This window comes from Musa acuminata, chromosome BXJ3-10 (assembly GCF_036884655.1).
Source record: "Musa acuminata AAA Group cultivar baxijiao chromosome BXJ3-10, Cavendish_Baxijiao_AAA, whole genome shotgun sequence".
NCBI lineage: Eukaryota > Viridiplantae > Streptophyta > Magnoliopsida > Zingiberales > Musaceae > Musa > Musa acuminata.
The window spans coordinates 32241892-32259058 of NC_088358.1; the positions used below are offsets into that span (position 1 = coordinate 32241892).

General features: G+C 40.5%; 3 protein-coding genes and 2 long non-coding RNA genes across 8 annotated transcripts; 4 read left to right on the top strand and 1 right to left on the bottom strand.

The window, feature by feature from the left end:
- On the top strand, positions 1-1692 carry LOC135651808 (GDP-fucose transporter 1-like). The gene is made up of 2 exons (XM_065172249.1): positions 1-258; positions 431-1692. Exon 2 carries the CDS (start codon positions 448-450, stop codon positions 1492-1494), a length of 1047 nt encoding a protein of 348 aa, XP_065028321.1. The 5' UTR covers positions 1-258; positions 431-447; the 3' UTR covers positions 1495-1692.
- Positions 1693-1826: 134 nt separating this feature from the next.
- On the top strand, positions 1827-8093 carry LOC135651806 (transcription factor NIGTH1-like). 4 transcript variants are annotated; one of them, XM_065172248.1, is made up of 7 exons: positions 1827-3666; positions 3748-4171; positions 4248-4362; positions 6304-6581; positions 6741-7217; positions 7297-7373; positions 7469-8093. In XM_065172248.1, exons 4-7 carry the CDS (start codon positions 6392-6394, stop codon positions 7925-7927), a joined length of 1203 nt encoding a protein of 400 aa, XP_065028320.1. In that variant the 5' UTR covers positions 1827-3666; positions 3748-4171; positions 4248-4362; positions 6304-6391; the 3' UTR covers positions 7928-8093. The 4 variants fall into 4 exon arrangements, with proteins under 4 accessions (XP_065028320.1, XP_065028319.1, XP_065028317.1 ...); XM_065172247.1 differs by having other exon boundaries at positions 3748-4362; XM_065172245.1 differs by lacking the exons at positions 1827-3666; positions 3748-4171; positions 4248-4362 and adding an exon at positions 4991-5871.
- Positions 8094-9547: 1454 nt separating this feature from the next.
- LOC135650865 (uncharacterized) lies at positions 9548-10566 on the bottom strand. Its single transcript, XR_010501648.1, has 2 exons — positions 10445-10566; positions 9548-9974 (listed from the first exon to the last, which is right to left on the bottom strand). It is a non-coding gene; the product is annotated as an uncharacterized LOC135650865 (long non-coding RNA).
- A 447-nt stretch (positions 10567-11013) lies between these two features.
- On the top strand, positions 11014-15698 carry LOC135650767 (superoxide dismutase [Fe] 2, chloroplastic-like). The gene is made up of 9 exons (XM_065170342.1): positions 11014-11190; positions 11298-11337; positions 13166-13246; positions 13360-13548; positions 13963-14134; positions 14766-14839; positions 14919-14945; positions 15038-15061; positions 15234-15698. Exons 1-9 carry the CDS (start codon positions 11018-11020, stop codon positions 15357-15359), a joined length of 906 nt encoding a protein of 301 aa, XP_065026414.1. The 5' UTR covers positions 11014-11017; the 3' UTR covers positions 15360-15698.
- Positions 15699-15808: 110 nt separating this feature from the next.
- Positions 15809-16633, top strand: LOC135650769 (uncharacterized). Its single transcript, XR_010501619.1, has 3 exons — positions 15809-16100; positions 16180-16223; positions 16298-16633. It is a non-coding gene; the product is annotated as an uncharacterized LOC135650769 (long non-coding RNA).
- Positions 16634-17167: the final 534 nt, after the last annotated feature.

A 17167-nucleotide genomic window follows, 5' to 3' on the forward strand; every position in this document is an offset into this window, starting at 1 on the left:
GCGGTAATACGCGGGCAATAAGCAGGGGTTATTTTGTAATATTATTTTGCAATTTTCTTCGATCGCCTTCGGCGCTTCGCTACCTCTTTTCGTACCCATTTAGGGCTTCGATTCTTTCCCTCGAATCGCGCTCTTCGCCGGCTTGCTTTCCGATCGGATCTTTGTGCCTGTTCTTGCTGTTCGTCGCCGGCATTCCCGCCAAATCTAGTTGCATCGGAGTCGTTCTCCTGCTCCATCGAGTCTGGATCTCTCGTTGAGGTAAAGAATTTTAGATCTAAAGATGCTGAACCCCTTGTTTGCCAATCCTGATCTTTATTTTGGATCTAAGTCTTGAGAGCTTTCCATAGAAGATATCATAGATTGTCAATTCGCTCCAAGTAGATAGATGGAAAGATCGAATGTAAGAAGTGATCACTTTTGATTCTTGCAGCGGCGGAGCGCATAATCATGGACGGAGTCAAACCCGAAGCTTCGAAGCAGTATTACGCCACAAGTAGCCTTGTTGTGGGCTATGCTCTCTGTTCCAGCTTGCTCGCTGTCATCAACAAGTTTGCTATCACAATGTTCAATTACCCTGGCCTCCTGACGGCATTGCAGTACTTGACATCGACTCTCGGTGTTTGGGTTCTGGGAAGGCTGGGTTTTCTCTACCACGATCCCTTTAACCTTGAGACAGCCAAGAAGTTCTTGCCCGCTGCTTTTGTCTTCTACCTTGCCATTTTCACCAACACCAATCTTCTACGGCACGCTAATGTTGATACGTTCATAGTGTTTCGTTCCCTGACTCCCCTTCTGGTTGCCATCGCGGATACTGCTTTCAGAAAGCAGCCATGCCCTTCCAAGCTGACATTCTCATCTCTTGTGATTATTCTTGGGGGCGCAGTTGGCTATGTGATGACCGATTCTGCCTTCACTCTCACTGCATACTCGTGGGCATTTGCTTATTTGGTGACTATTACCACTGAGATGGTTTACATAAAGCACATGGTGACTAATCTAGGATTGAACACTTGGGGTTTTGTGTTTTACAATAATCTTCTGTCCTTGATGATGGCACCGGTGTTTTGGGTTGTTACTGGGGAGTATGCAGATGTCTTCACAGCTTATGGATCAAGTTCTGGAAATTGGTTCGATTTCGTTGCTTTTGTTGCAGTAGCTTTGTCTTGTGTTTTTGGATTGCTCATCAGTTTCTTCGGCTTTTCTGCAAGGAAAGCAATCTCTGCCACTGCATTTACAGTTACAGGTGTTGTCAACAAGTTTCTCACCGTTGCGATCAATGTATTAATCTGGGATAAGCATGCAAGCTCGCTTGGTTTGGTTTGCCTGCTTTTGACACTCATAGGGGGAGTTCTTTATCAGCAGTCAGTCACCGGCAAAAGATCACAACGAGATGGATCTACAGATTCTAAGCAGGCCAACAGTGCAGTAGGTAATGTTGATTCTGAAGATGAAAAACAAGGCAAGGGTCTATCTGGTAAGGATTCAGCCGTATGATATCAACATAAGAGATTATTCTTCTGATCTCAGAGACAAATATGTGCTATAGAAGCTTAATTGTCCTATTATATTTATAACCTTTTGTACTTGGTTTTTGTTACATGAGAAACCTTATGCTAGTGTTTGTTTTCACTACTTAAACCAGCTGGTTATGCTGTTTGGGCTAATTATCTAATGATCGTGTCTTTATCTGAACCTTCTTGCATGTGTTTGATGTCTCAAAAATTTTCTGCAGTTTTATTAAGCAATTCTTAGCGAATCAGCATCATGTAGTTGTTTTGCTCTAGGGATTCCTAAAACAAAACAAATGGAACTAAGAAAAATGACCAGTTCTTGAGGGGAGTGAACATGTCCAATAAAGCATCATATTTAAAATAGAGCTATATCAAGTTGTGAAAGTGAACCTTAAGGTCTAAGATCTCCCCAGCTACTTGATTGGACAGGATAAGAGGAATAAACATTGTAGGAAAGAAAAGCTTAAGATCATGAGAAATTTAAAAGTGACAGATCTTTTAGTTTTATTTTTAGTGAATACATAAAGATGGCATATGGATGTCAATGACATCACCAATACGATAATTAATATGAATAATATTGAAATCTTGCCAGATATGTATATCCGACTGCTCGCATTATTAATATGAAGAATGTTGAAATCTTGCCAGATATATATTTTTGACTGCTCACCTTGTAATTGTCTTACTGATGTTGCAAATCAGGACCATTTAAATCTATAACCTTTTAGACTAGCCGGTGCTAAATTCAACTTCAAATAACTCAAAATAGATAGACCACGATGTTTATTAGAGGGGGTTTCTAAATTCAAAGAAACCATGGGACATTTGCCTTTTCTCTTAACCTCCATTTTTTTGATGTTATCTTGGACAGGATGCATCTTGACTTCATTTATTGTTCGAGAGGATTCATAGACCACAAATTTGTTATGTGAAATTTGTCTTTATTGACTTCCTTTTGCTTGGGCTTAACTTTGAGCTCTAAATGGTTTTCTTGAGTGAGGCCACTGTCAAAGTTTCTTACAATTTTTTCCTCCATAATGAGTCATTTTAAGTTAAGTTCTTTACAAGGTCTTAATCTTTACTTTTCACCTGCTACCCTGATGAAGGCTACCCAAACTTAATCACCCATTCAAAGTTTGGAGTGTAATTTTGTTCTACTTGCACAACACCTGATCTCAGTTTATGAATACCTAGATTTGTGTTGGTCATTATAAAATGGCTAGAAATGTCTAGAGTGTTACATACTTATATCCAAGCAGACCATCATTTGATTACCAAAAAAGAATGTTGTCCGTAAACAACATAAAATTGATCCTACCCGATGATTGTCCATGCCAGCGATGAGTGTTTTCTGCAAGTTGTGACAACACCTAATCTGTGTGTGTGCCTAGTAGCTGCCATCAATTAGTGGCAGAAAGAATCTGTTAGTCATGTTCTGAGTCATGGTTCCGAGACTGGAAAATATGGACAATGATCTATGTTTCAAAATTAGACATTTATGCTATAATCATATGAACTGAGAGTTCTCAACTTTGATGTGCCATTATTGCTATTGAAAACGGGTGATGCAATAAGGTAGTATCACTCTAAGCAGTTTATACAAGGATGTAGCATGTGCATGCATGGTGAGAACTTCAATCAATTACAGGTGACAGAGCTTCTTTTATGGATTTGTGCGGTGGTCATAAAAGACAAGTTTCATTCTGATGATTTGGTATAAAGTGGACTAACATAATAAGTGCCTCTCTTGGGTTTTCAAGGATTCTTTTCTGTGGTTTATTTGCAGCTTAAAGTTAGCTGCAGAGTTCATGTTTGATACTCAAAGCTTTCTATTGGTATTTTGAACATGATTGTATGGAAAATCCTTGTGTCAATTCACAGCAAGTTACCATCTACTTAAAGCTTTATCCAACAAGGCTGCATGTAGATTATTTATAGACACTTTTCTCTTAGAAAAAGAAGTGGATAGATACGGATAAGTTTGGGTGAAAAACACCTTAAGAATTGCTGTGTTGATTCCTCTACAATAACTCAGTGGACATGATGAAGCATATCCAGGTCTTTCCAACTTGTCCGGGAAGCTTATATTGGCAACTCTGCATACCCTTCAGCTAAGGAAAGAAAAGGGCACATATCCCTTCTGAGAAAAGCTGTAAGCATCACTGTCAGAATTTAATCATCCCAAGGATCAGCAAATGGTAGGTAACAACTGATCAAAAAGCACTTATTGCAGGAACTGTTGAAGTCTGTTTCATCTCTTTGTTCTCAAATTCACTGAAGAAAAACTTTTTAAGTTCCTTTTGCAAGTTCTAACCAAGTAAGAGGACACAAGGAATATGATCTACCATTGATAGCTTTGTGATGGATGAAATGATTGGCCTTGGACAGTTCAACATCTTACCAGGGTTCCTGCTCCATGAACTTTGAAGGAAAAGGCTAAAAGATGCCTTCTGAACCCTTCACTGACCAGGCCATTGTTGCTGTCAGAGTCTCCTCTTCGTTTTATGGGAGATGCATCTTGATAAAGGACCTTCTTGTTCAAGAATTCAATGGAGCTGTCTTATTTGCAAGCCAAAGAGTGCACCAGAATCTTTAAAGTAAGGGTTATCATGACAAAAGTTCCCGAGGAATTTCTTGAACTCTTACCTGGCAACAAGGTGAGAAGCCATGCTTGACCAAAGTTTTTTCTTTTTTCATTCCCTAAGAATCAAAAACCTCCAAAAGCTCATGCAGGTTCTGAATTCATTACCGTGCATACCATTTGTGAAAAAGGCAGCTCAAATGATCTTGAAGAACTTGATTCCAGGTCTGAAGTTGACAATGCATCAAAAAACTAGACTCTTAACAGGTTCGTAAACTTTTTTGCATTGGAATCCACTTTGATTCGCTATTACGTAGCTTAATGATGAAAACCACAAGATAAACAAGAATATGGAACAAAATTTTCTCCTCTGTTTGGTCCCTTCAAGAACCAATAAGGGTGACTTTGATCATTTAAGCTAAATGTGTGAGATAATATTCCAACTTGGTTGTCGATAGGTTAATTCATCTTCTTAACCTGGATCCCCATGACAGATGTCTATCTTCTTCTTTTTTCTTCTCACTTGTACGTTGGTGTATGGATCTGATGCTAATTCTCCTACTCCTAGTATGAAAGCTCCTGAATTCTATAAGCAAATTACATGATCTCAAAATTTATAATGCAGACCTCATAACTTTTTTTCACCACCTGAGATTAATCTGATTCAGTCGAATCATTTCCGATTTTCAAATCAATTTTCCATCCTATGTGGAGGAACTTTTTAGAAGTCATCATAGAGTGAAATTTAAGTTGCTTGGTCTGCCTGCCAATTTTTGTCAGCTGAGCCATGAGACTTACTAAATTAATTTGGGACTGTTTATATTGATCAGATTTGGTGAAATTCCAAATGGTAAAGAACTGTACATGTGCTTGGATTCCCTTTTCTCAAGAAAAATCCAAGGGTGGTTTGCATATTATTCAGGATAAATATGCAGAATTTACTTGGAAGATCTTACTAATATCGAGAAGGTTAGCTAGTAAGCATCTGTATGATTCCACACAATGCCAGGGCCACTCTTTTTCCCTCTTCTCCTTTGCTTTCCAAAGGGAAGGAATCATCCTTGTCTGTAGATGATTATAAAGAGCTAAACACAATCCCATCTCTATGGCCCAGAGAGAATATTCTCTCCTCAAGTAGACAAAAGGTATATACAGGTGTCATGAGAATAATCCCCTCAAAAGCTGAGAGATAGTGAGGCAAAGGACACGTTTAGAGAGAGAGAGATGAAAGAATCTACACTAAAGGCAAGGGTTGGAGTCTTGTACTTGAAGACTGCTGTAGAAAGGAACCAGCCTCCCAATTACTGCACTCCCCAACTCCAAGGACTCCCCTTCTCCAATGCATAGAGGAATCTGCTGACCTTCCTTCCCACTTCCTCTAAAGCTAGCAGCAGTTACAGGATGGAAGATTCCCACCTCTCACTCCCTCCTACTTTTGCATGCTTTGAGGCCAAGGAGGGTTGGGTTTAGTCCTTTAAAGCATATTGCATGGACTTGTGTCTGGTGGACACCATTAAGATATTCCTTGCTTATGGTAGCCCTGTGACAGTAATATTCCCCTGAGCATGCATTAGATATCCTGTCTTTGGCACTGAATTCTTTGTGAGTGTGGATGGTTACAGCCAGTGTATGCCTTTGAATACCTTCCTTTCCTTGGTTGCTACATTGAGAATCCTTGCATATCTTGTTTATATTATATATGTGCAGTATATGCTTCTGCAGCTTAGATTATTCATCTTCAGTATCAGGCTCCTCTCAAATACTACTTCGACATCTGTGAGCATCTTTCTTATCTGCTGTTTATTTAGTTGTTTGTACATCTTAGCCCGTAGCATGTACCAATTGAAACGGGGTATGTTGTGGGAAGGAAGAACCCAAAAAAAAAAAAAATCATTACTTGGCTGTATATATTTCTTGGTGCTTGAATTTGCCCACCAAAGAGGACAAGGAACAAGGAACAGGAAGGGATGGTAAAGAGGAAGAAGAATCCTTTTGTTGCAGTTGGATTTGAGTTGGTACAAGGAGTCCAAAGGCACCAAAACCAGGGCCTTAGCACATGATCTCCTGGCCGCCTCGATTCCCTTCTCTTGAACCTTTGCCTTTTCTCTGCGAGAAGTTACCATGCTTTATCTCCTGCCTTTTCTTTTCCTCCCCTCAAATCTCACTTTATTCTCCCCCTCAAGACTCAGTTTAATTCCTCTTGTGCAGGCAACACATCTCTACTCCTCTCATATCCTCCCGACTCACAGATCAACGCAGGGAGAGCTTGCAGTACTTAGTAGCAGTGGCACCCGCCATGGGTTCACCGCCCGAGCTCAGCCTAGACTACAAGCTCGACGACTACACGGCGGTCGCAAAGGCGGCAGGAGCGCAACCTGAGCAGAACCAGAAGATCCAGGAGTTCCTCGCTCGCCTCGAAGAAGAACGGCATAAGATCGAAGTCTTTAAGCGCGAGCTGCCTCTCTGCATGCAGCTTCTCAACAACGGTAAGCATTCCATCCCATGAAGTCTTGAGCACTAGAAGAAAGGCATCAGTTCTTGCTTCACACTGCACTGCAGGCACTGCACTGCGCTGCGCTGCACCATGTGATATTGATACAGCATGGTGCAACCACTGTTCCTTTGTAATTGTTGTCTTCCGACAGCCATTGAGATTTATAAGCAGCAGTTGCAAGAACGCGTGCCGCTTAAATACATGAATGTTGATGGGTCCGACAAGGCCAACTGGATGGTCTCGGCTCAGCTATGGAGTCCGCCTGACGACGCAGCCAAGCAGCAGGCGGCGCCGCCGCCGAAGGAGGCCGACGTGATTCCGAAGCTCGCGCTGGACACCACCAAGCAAAGGAGCGGTGGTGCGTTCCTTCCCTTCTCGAGGGAGAAGAGCAGAGTAGCCCACGCTACCTCTGCGGAGAAGGTGGTGGAGGAGAAGAAGTGTGCGGAGTTGGAGAATGAAATTGTTAACACCGGAAGACATAGTGGCGCCAATGGACATGAAAACACAGCTGATAGCCAGGCGGCGGCGGCGGCGGCGCCACCGACGCATAGGAAGGCCAGGAGATGCTGGTCGCCGGACTTGCACCGCCGCTTCGTCAATGCTCTTCAGATGTTAGGAGGCTCTCAAGGTAGTATATGTGTGTATATTTATATACAGTTCTCTTTATTCTAAGAATTATAGGTTTAATTGCTGTTCTTTTGCTGTAGTTGCGACTCCAAAGCAGATTAGAGAGCTGATGAAGGTTGATGGATTGACCAATGATGAGGTGAAGAGCCACCTGCAGGTGAGATTGTAACTCCGTTTCGGTTACCATCTCCTCCGCTTCGTCCTCATTTTGCTGGCTGTGAAGTGGGCTTATTTTTCTTCCCCGTGGGTTAGAAATACCGACTCCATACGAGGAGGCCGATCCCGGCGCCGCATGCGGCGGTGGGCGCGGGGGCGCCGCCGCAGCTGGTGGTGCTGGGGGGCATCTGGGTCCCTCCAGAGTACGCCACGTCGGCAGGCCCGGCCATGTACGGCGCTCACGCGGCCCCCGTGCCCCGGGAGTTCTACTCGCCGGTGCCGCACCACCACTACCACCACCTGCACTACCCTCCCCTCGGACTCGGCGCCTCCACTCCCGCCGCCAGTAGGGGGAGGACGGCTGATTCGCCGGAGCCCGAGGTGAGGAGCGGCGGGGAGAGGTCGGAGAGCATCGAGGAGGAGGAAGAAGAAGTGCGGAAGAGGGACGAAGAGGAAGAGGAGGAGGAGGCGCCGGCGTCGGAGGAGAAGGCGTTGGTGCCTCTGATGGTGAAGGCCGAGGACGACAACGGCGGCGACGTGGTCCTCAAGATCTGACAGCGGAGACCTGAAGCAGCGAGAGAGAGAGAGAGAGAGAGAGAGAGAGGGGGAGGGGGTTGATGTCGTCTGTTTTGGAGCTTGCGATAAGGACGAGAGCTGATGATTGATTTGATTCTACGCTGCAGCGGTACGTTGTGATACGAAACATGTACTTGTTTTATCTCGTCTTCTGCTTCTATATCAGCAACTAACCACACCATGGCGAGTCAGTACAAATAGGTGTAATCTGGATTCGAATCAAATCCAACTTGGACTCGGCTCGGGTTGGGTCAATTGCACCAACGTCGACCTTGGTGTTCCACTCATAATCTGGCATGGCCACATCAATATGATTAATGACTCTCTCTCTCTCTTCCCATTGGTCCTTTGACTATGGCAATGAACAACAATGCATGAATCTATCAAGTTCTTTAGTTTAGCTTTGCAGATTCGACCCTTTGGCTTTTGATCATAATTAACGTCATCAAGCTTTTAATAAAGAAAAGTAAAATAAGTAAAGTATGCTTCTATGCATTGAAATGCTGCTACTTGCAATGAAATAAACATGTGTGGACATTTCTTGTGAATCCATTTCTTGACAGTGGCACACTAATCATATATTCTCAAACACCACAAGGTCAACACTTTCAGCAGAGCACATTCACACATCTCTCAAAGTGATCACTAGGAGTTCATTAGCTTTTATTGTTGAAGAAGCAATGAAGAAGCGAAAATATGAATAATATAGCAAAGAGCTGAGCTCCAAAACCATCCACATGTAAGATTATAAGCAATGTACATCGTTCTAACAAGCAAACATCTGTGCTAAACTTGATATCTACAAAACGGCATGTTTCAATGAAATGAATTTGTCACCAACAAATTATAGCACAACTCATCAAAAGCACAGAGAACAAAATGTATCTATCATCTTCATCTGGAATTGGAAGGGATAACCCAAACCCGACTGCAATCTGAACTGCAATAGGATAAGAGAAGAAAAGCTACATACCATGTCCTCCAAAGTATCGATCGTATGATGAGACTGTCAGATCTTCGAGAGCAAGGGTCAAAATGGTCTTTGACAGTAAATTCGCATGCACCAAAACCCAAAGATGCAATTTGATAGAAATCATCCTGCACTTGCTAAATGAACTAGAGAGTGACTTTGCTTGGATTGCTCAGACTAGTTGTTAATTCCTTTTTCACTTCATCCGATTTAAGATTTTGAGCTTTTTATTAAGCATTTGAATGGATTCGGTTATTCAATTCAAACGTGAGAGACCTAACGAGACTGCATAGAGGACAACCAGCATATATGACTGCTTGAGGAAAACAAGCGTAAAAACGTAATGAATTGAGTCGGTTAATTGAGCGAGCATTCGAGATTGACATTAAAAAAAATGACTAACACTTTGTGCGAAAGACATTACAAGAACAAACGAGCTACGAAGAAAACGTAATGTACAAATATTGGGATAGCCGAGTTCGAGCTATGACTTGATGGTACTCAAGACAAGTAAGACCCCAGACAAAAGATGAAACTGTACAGAGAGTGATGAGTTACTCGATAATCGAAAGAGTTATAGAAGACTTATAAAGATTAAAAAAATAAAATTTTGATATAGCGACCTAAAATGAACAAATAAGCATTAGACAACCAAAAATAGAACAGAAAATTTAGTTGAAAAAAATACATGCATAAACATAAAACAAATGCAGCAGCAATCGAACTTCCTTAATAATACAACCATAATCACTAGCCCTCAATAACCAACCGATTCACTTACAGAACCTACTCGAGTAACACAGTTAGTGTCCGATGAAGCATAACCAAAGATCAGACACAATGCTCTTCCACAAAAGGTTCCACACATCAGGAGAGTACTGTATCTCATCTACTTCACACCAGCTTCGAACACATAGCAACCAGAGTTCTACTTCAGCACTGAGTCAACCATCACGAAGGTAGTATAATGCAGGATCTATAACGCCGTTGAAATCCATGAGGCTATATATATTGGGAGATGCCGACTGTGAAGAACTGCATCGTTCCTGTAATTTTCTGCAAAGAACAACATTTCCAATGTTAAATACTGTGGTTTTCCTACAAGCTAAGAGTAACTCCATTTCACATTCGGCAGTAGTGTAAGCAGCCAAATCAAGAACCAAAAGCACTACGATATATGCAGACCTCCTTTATAGAGCTTCCGAATGTGATATCATTATCATCCCCCTATGCTAATCTAATAAACAAAAACAATAATTTTTCTGACTGCTCCCGATAACTCGAGCTCGTTTCAGGACTCGATGCGGGCCTGATAAAGATCGAGCAACTCTAAGAAAAGAAAATTTCCAGCTTCTTTGGACTGCTCAAGCTATTGACAGAAGATATATTCGCTGTTCGGATTCAAGAACACTGAAGAGTGGAATCGAGACAGAAAGGGTCGGTGCAAGCACGAAAACCGAATCGACTGGTGATTTTGGAGACCGAAGGGTTGAGATACAGATACATAGATCGAGGGGGATAGGAACCTGGACGCAGCGGAGATCCGGCCGGAGCGGTGGCCGCGGCAGGGGGCGGGCTCCTTTCGGCGGGGGAATTTGGGAAGGCGTACGACAGAAAAGGGGGCAAAGTCACGCGAATGAGCTTATTTTCTACTTTGGTTCGCATATATCTCTGCCTTGAAGGGTATATGTATGAAAACGCCTTCATATTTAAATATAAGAATGTTTAGGTGCTTAAATGGAAAGAGTGTTCCTTCACAATCCCAGTTTAATCGACGACTAATTAAGTGCCGATAGAATGACGTGGCGCTCATCGAGAGCAGATACAGTTGGATTTTTTTTCACAAAAACCCTTATTTAGAAATTATTTCATGGAAAGGTCTCGGAAAATACGTGTGAGGAGTGTCGAGTTAACTTTATGAGAAGAGAAAGGATCTTTACACTCCCTCATTTCTAATTGCACTTCCACTCTTTTACAAATAATTAGAGGATTAGGTTGCAAATTGCAATGAGAAGAGAAAGGATTAAGTCGGTGGCTTTCCGTTACATTGTAAACAATATGAGGGTTCAATTGAATATTTCAATCGCATAGGGACTCAGATGCAAAAAACAATCCCAAATCATAAAACACTCCGCTTCCACTGTCCCCTCCCAATCTCCGCCCCATCCGCCGTCGTCCTACGCCCATCTCCGGTGCCCGCAGCTCTCCTCCCCATCTTTCCCATGGCCATGGCGCTCCCCCTCGCCTATGCGTCCTCCGTCGTGCATCCTTTGTGGGTCGCTCCTTCTCTTTCTCCGTGTGTTGCTTTGCTTGCCCTCGTTCTGTTATCTAAATGTGTTCAGCTAACTCCGCTCCTTGTCGTGTTTGTTCTCTCGGCAGTGAAGCAGGAAGGCTATCTTTCAGCACCAAGGCCACCAAGGTAAGAGACCTGCACCCGAATCTTTCTTCCTAGACCCTATTATGTTGTAAATGCGCTCATAGCTTCTGCCACCTTCATGTTATGGTCTAATTTCCAGTTTTATCGAACTCCCTTAGAACTTGTTTGTTCTAAATTTCTGTTATTATTATTATTATTATTATTATTATTATTTGGAATGTATGTGGGATAAATTTAGCCAGTGGATTAAACTTGGGGTATTAGGGCCCATTGACAATTCTAATCCTGGTGAGTCGTGTAGCTTTCCTGATATCTTATTAGCTATATCTCGGTGTTTCTGTAGTATGAGTCTTGTCTCTGTTAGGTACACATTACCTTTGTTCGGGTGTTTGCAGAAAACTCATTTTAGTAAGGGTTTTTGCCTTGTCTTCTTTCGTCTCTTTTAGGGTCTACAAACTCAAAGAACGGCAAGGAGTTACCTTTCTTATTGTTGAGTTTTCTGGGATTATAGGAAGCAGGATTCAGTACATGACTCGGCAATTTCTTTCTATTTTGTGTTAGCCTCACAGCACATTTTTTCCTGGAGACTTGCAGTTACTGGTTTACTAGCTTTGTAAAGACACTGAGCCCATGTGTTCTTCCTATCATTTGGTTTCTTAGGTTTGACGAAACTTGTCTTCCGAATGACTGGATGAAGAAGCATGGACATGAAAATATTTTGACAACATCTTTCGGCTCTAGATTTACTTAGGCATGCAATTGAACAAATGATAGAAGTGTAGATAGTTTATTGGATCATGAAAGGAGTAATTTGGTTTCTAATGTTTGGAGAAACTAGTCTTTTGAATGGCATGATAAGGAAGTATAGACATAAATTAATTTTTGACAACACCTGTCAGTTTTAAATTCACTTAAAGAGACAATCAAACAAATGATAGAATTGTGGATAGGCTACGGATCATGAAAGGATTAACCAGTCAGAAACCTATTTATCTTGATATGAGTCGTCAGATACTGTTATAAGCACAAAAGAAAAAAGAAAAATAATTTAGAAACATAATTACTTCGCAGCACTGCCAGTGTATTTTAAATGGTTATTTGGATAGTAGGATGCCATGACGCTAGTGCAAGGCGCTGCCAAGGATGTCTTGAAAGCTCCAACCTTATGAATATTTTGGTGCTCCTGCATCCTGTAGCGTTTCTCTTCTTCTAACTGCTGACTTGAAATACTTAGTTCATTAAATGCAGGACTTCAAATTTATTCTGCAGGAGCTTAGTGTATTCGGATTTTTGACATGAGAGTTATATTGGAATTTTAGGGTATTTCTCTTCCATGTGACCTTTCTTGTCTGGTCAGTAATCTCATTATCTTGATCCTGGTATCTCAGCATGACTGGTGATTCACCACAAGCTGTACCAAGATGTAACTCTCACAAATATGACATTGAAATCTATAGGTATTTAAGATGATCAAGATTCATGGAATCTTGATTGATTGATGGAGACCTAGACTTAAAAAACTGTAAAAAATGGTGAAACCAAGATCAATTATCACATTCCAAATTTTTAGCCGATTCATTTGGGAAAAAGGAAATCTCAGCCTTCTCAGGACATTTCCTTCAAATGAAACATTAGAAATGAAAGCGTTAAATCTTAATGCAGATGTTAAACCAATGAGCCTGCTACAAGAAGTCTTGATATGTTTGTTAGATTGACTCCTGTTGTTTTAAACTGACACTGATTATATTCAAATAAGTATATTTATCTTGGGAAAAAAATGAAAATTGCTGCAAAATCTTTTTAGTAGATGCTATTTTCCGTGAGCTTCCATGTTTTGGCACGTTGCATGACCTTTTCTTGATTGTTGCAGCATAAGAAACAGATATATCAGTTCCGAAACGTTACAAAGGTTCTGGCATACTATGGCCTAACAAACCCTCCGTATAAACTAGTAAGTGGGACTATGGTGTTGGTTGCTTATTAATCTGACTTCTTGGAACATGTACTGTAACTCAGTATTTAGATTTTTATTTCTAAAGTTAACCTGCCTTGCTTACATCGTAGGATGCATTGGAACCATACATGAGCAGGAGGACGCTGGAACTGCACTGGGGCAATATTCATCGAGGTTATTCAGATAGCTTGAATAAGCAGCTTGCTAACAGCCCATTGTATGGTTGCACAATGGAGGAGCTTATCAAAACCACATTCAACAATGGCAACCCATTACCAGAATATAATAATGCTGCCGAGGTAATTATTTCCATGTTTTAAATTTTAGATTCTTATGAAATATCAACAAATATTTTCTATTTCATTTCATTAAGTTATCGTCTTCAAATGACCTCCTCTATACATTTTCTTGAGTATTTGGTCATGGTCATATTTATTGCTGCTCATAGTTGATAAAGTGGTTTTTAGCTGTTCCAACTAGTACTCTTTGTATTCATACCTTTTATTGGGTTACATCAGTTCTAAATCATATCTGTTTCCCATAGACGGTCCGATAGTAACATTAAATTTGAAAATTTGCATGTATGGAATCATGACTGGAACCAACTCAACATCTAGATGAATCACTTTGGTTTTACCAAATTGAATATATTCTGAAAATCGAGCATAGTTCACAAATACTTCAATCATAATCTTGTATGTGATAATGTACAGGTTTGGAACCATGATTTCTTCTGGGAATCAATGCAACCTAATGGTGGAAGGTTGCCATGGGGAGGTGTGCTTGACCAGATTGAAAAGGACTTTGGTTCATTCTCTAACTTCCGAGATGAATTTGTACATTCAGCTATGATGCTTTTCGGATCTGGCTGGGTGTGGCTTGTCTGTGAGTTCAAATTGTTTGGACCATAAGTTTTCTTCATTACATTAATACATTCATCTCAGTTTTGTGCAGGATCCTTTTTAGTTGCTAGTTTTCATGTGAAAGCTTATTTGTTGTTCGCATCAATTCTTTTCTTTTGAAAAGATGCTTAAAACATAAAATTGGGCAGCCATTAAGGAAAAATAATGATTCTCAATAGAAGTCCCACTAGTGTCATCCTTAACGGTTCTTTTGGGATAAACAATACTTAATAACCTGATTGATTGTATCCCTCCTTTGTCCCTCATGTTGCTACTTAACCATCAATGATGATTAATGAGAAGCACGGGAGCTTCTGGTCCACTGTGTTGTCTCTTCACATTATAATGTAGGTGAGGCGGGGAAGTGTTAGAGGGAGTAAGTTTAGGGTTCTCGTTTGGCACAGTCTCTCTGCTGTAGCATCCTTAGAACAGATGACACAAAAAAGACCATTTTCATAAATTCGAAGTGCTCTCAGTAGAAGTTTGTCGCTGTAAATCTATCATTCAATTTGGATTGGCTGGGTGGAATTTTTTTTTTCTTTTTTGTAAATGAGAATCATATTTCATCTGTTTTGGCTTGAACGACATGTTGATTGAATTTCTCTTGTTTGCAGTGAAAACCAATGAAAGAAGACTTTCGATAGTTAGAACATCAAATGCACTTTGTCCACTTGTTTGGGGTGATATTGTATGTTAAGCTTCAACGTACTTCAGTTCCTGCGACCTAATTTGATGTTTTAATGACATTATTCCTGGTTTCTTCGCAGCCAATCATCAGCCTGGACATGTGGGAGGTAAGTAAGCTGAATATATATAAATATCATCTCATTAAAAAATGATGCTGCAGGACTAATGATCTTCCTCCTGTGCTTTTGAATTATGGCAGCATGCATATTACTTGGACTACAAGGTATTCTTGATATTTTCTGCTAACAAGGATCATTGAATCCAAGACATTTCCTATCTTGTCTCCAAAATAATTTTTAGTATCATTGCATATGGAAAGTTGCAGAAAGATCAAATTAGTTTAATCTAACTTCTTTTACAACAATCTTTTATTTCTGAATAATTTCTTTGAGCAGGATGACGTGAGCAAATATGTTAATAACTTCATGGACCATCTTATCTCCTGGCATTCAGCCACAGCACGTATGGTTCGTGCTGAGGCTTTTGTAAATCTTGGAGAGCCAAAGATTCCAGTTGCATGAGAAGCGAAAGTTATATCTTATGGAGACATATTTTGGATATTTGACTGAGTGCAGTCTAAAGGTAATGTGAAATACCTATGTTCTCGGTCCTTTATTTGGTGTTCCTATAGTTAACATGAATCAGAAAGTATAAACAGTATTCCTCTGGTGTTCACCTAGCAGAAGTCATCAGAAGCTTTGATACTGAAAAACTAATGTTATAAACATGTCAATGGGGTTTAATCTTAAGTACATTTCATAGAAATTCCATGATATCTTATCTCTACTGATAAGGTACTTGGTCTTGTGGTCTGAATCACAAAGAAATTATTCTTGAGTACAGTAGTACTGTCAGGAGTGAACTTGTCTATTGATCATACATAGTGTATTACTAGTCAAGGTAAAAGTTGTCATTTAGAAACTTAAACAGTGACACGATTCCTGAAGTAGTGATTGCGGCTGTGGAGGAATCCTATAATGAAAGGTTGGAACTTGTAGGTATCAAACAAGACAGAGGAAAGAAACTCAAATATCTTAAAGAATGTATTTGAAGCAAAGTAGTTTGTGAAAATATTATGCTTATTAATTATATGATCATATGAAGATACCAATGCTAAATATTTAATATGATGATGAATAAATAGTTTTCTCTTGTTTAAATCATTTATATGTCCAAAATAACAAGGAAAAATGAATCCTTGCAGGAGCCTTTTGACAACATTCCGGAGGACAAAATTCGAGAGGCTCTCAGAGTCGTGCTTGGTACTAAACATGTTTGTAATTTTTTCTGCAAGATAAAAATCCAGTGTTATATTCATGATTTCTTGATTGTTCCCTTCAGATGCCCGAAATCGCCCGTTGCTTATCCATTGCAACAGAGGAAAAGTAAGATGCTTAGTCTTCTTGTATGTTTCGGTTGCTGTTCGAGTAGCAAGCTTCAGAACGGGTTTGTCGTGCAGCATCGAACAGGTTGTGTGGTTGGATGCTTGAGAAAGCTGCAAAGATGGTGCTTGTCTTCTGTGTTCGATGAGTACCAGCAATTTGCTGCTGCTAAAGCGAGGGTTTCGGATCAGAGGTTGATCGAGCTATTCGACACTTCCAGCTTTAAGCATTTATTATCACTTTGCATTTGTATTTGACATGGTCGAGTTGGGCTCTCGTAGAATCACTGCAGCATGATTTTGGAGAGAGAATCCACATTAATGTAATGTACCAGTAACATAGATTTCTGCTTATGGTAATTGTAATGGAGTGTTAACGATTAATTGATTTCCCGGAGGAGATTGCAGTTTTCATATATTTCTTGCAATTTCTTTTCCTCCAAATCCCATCTATCTTGCATGCATCAGAATTTTCAGCCTGTGTTTGTGAACATTATATCTTATTTTGAGGAAATATTTTTCTCTGATATTTGTGGCCCATTTTACCTGTTATCACTTTTTTATGACATCATTGGCCTGTTAGGAAATCCTAAGATGTTAGATTATCACATATACTAAATGAGGAGGAGCTAATGTTGCTCAAGTCAATTGTGATTAGCCATGGCCCAGCTTCAACTACAGATTAGTTTTCCGGTTGGTGTCAGAAGAAGCCGAAGCAACAGCCACACTGCCTTAAATGAGGCGACGGCGACGTCTAACGATGACCACATCCTCCTTTCCTTGGTGCAGCAGATTAGGATGAGCTTTCAGAGCTAGCTTTGGTTTCGGCATTTAATCTTAGAGAAGGACAGGGAAACAGATGTCTTTATGCTTTACCGACAAGTCCATGGACCGCCTCTTTATGACTACAATTTACGTGATTTATGGTGGGAGTGCAATCGTGGAGTT

Coding starts and splice junctions, on each gene's coding strand:
- LOC135651808 (XM_065172249.1), top strand. CDS start 448: ATGGACGGAGTCAAACCCGAAGCTTCGAAGCAGTATTACGCCACAAGT.
- LOC135651806 (XM_065172245.1), top strand. CDS start 5,795: ATGTGCAGTATATGCTTCTGCAGCTTAGATTATTCATCTTCAGTATCA. Junction 6,582..6,740: donor CATGCAGCTTCTCAACAACG/GTAAGCATTCCA, acceptor GTCTTCCGACAG/CCATTGAGATTTATAAGCAG. Junction 7,374..7,468: donor AGGTGAAGAGCCACCTGCAG/GTGAGATTGTAA, acceptor CCCGTGGGTTAG/AAATACCGACTCCATACGAG.
- LOC135650767 (XM_065170342.1), top strand. CDS start 11,018: ATGCAAAAAACAATCCCAAATCATAAAACACTCCGCTTCCACTGTCCC. Junction 14,946..15,037: donor TCAGCCTGGACATGTGGGAG/GTAAGTAAGCTG, acceptor GAATTATGGCAG/CATGCATATTACTTGGACTA. Junction 15,062..15,233: donor CATATTACTTGGACTACAAG/GTATTCTTGATA, acceptor TTCTTTGAGCAG/GATGACGTGAGCAAATATGT.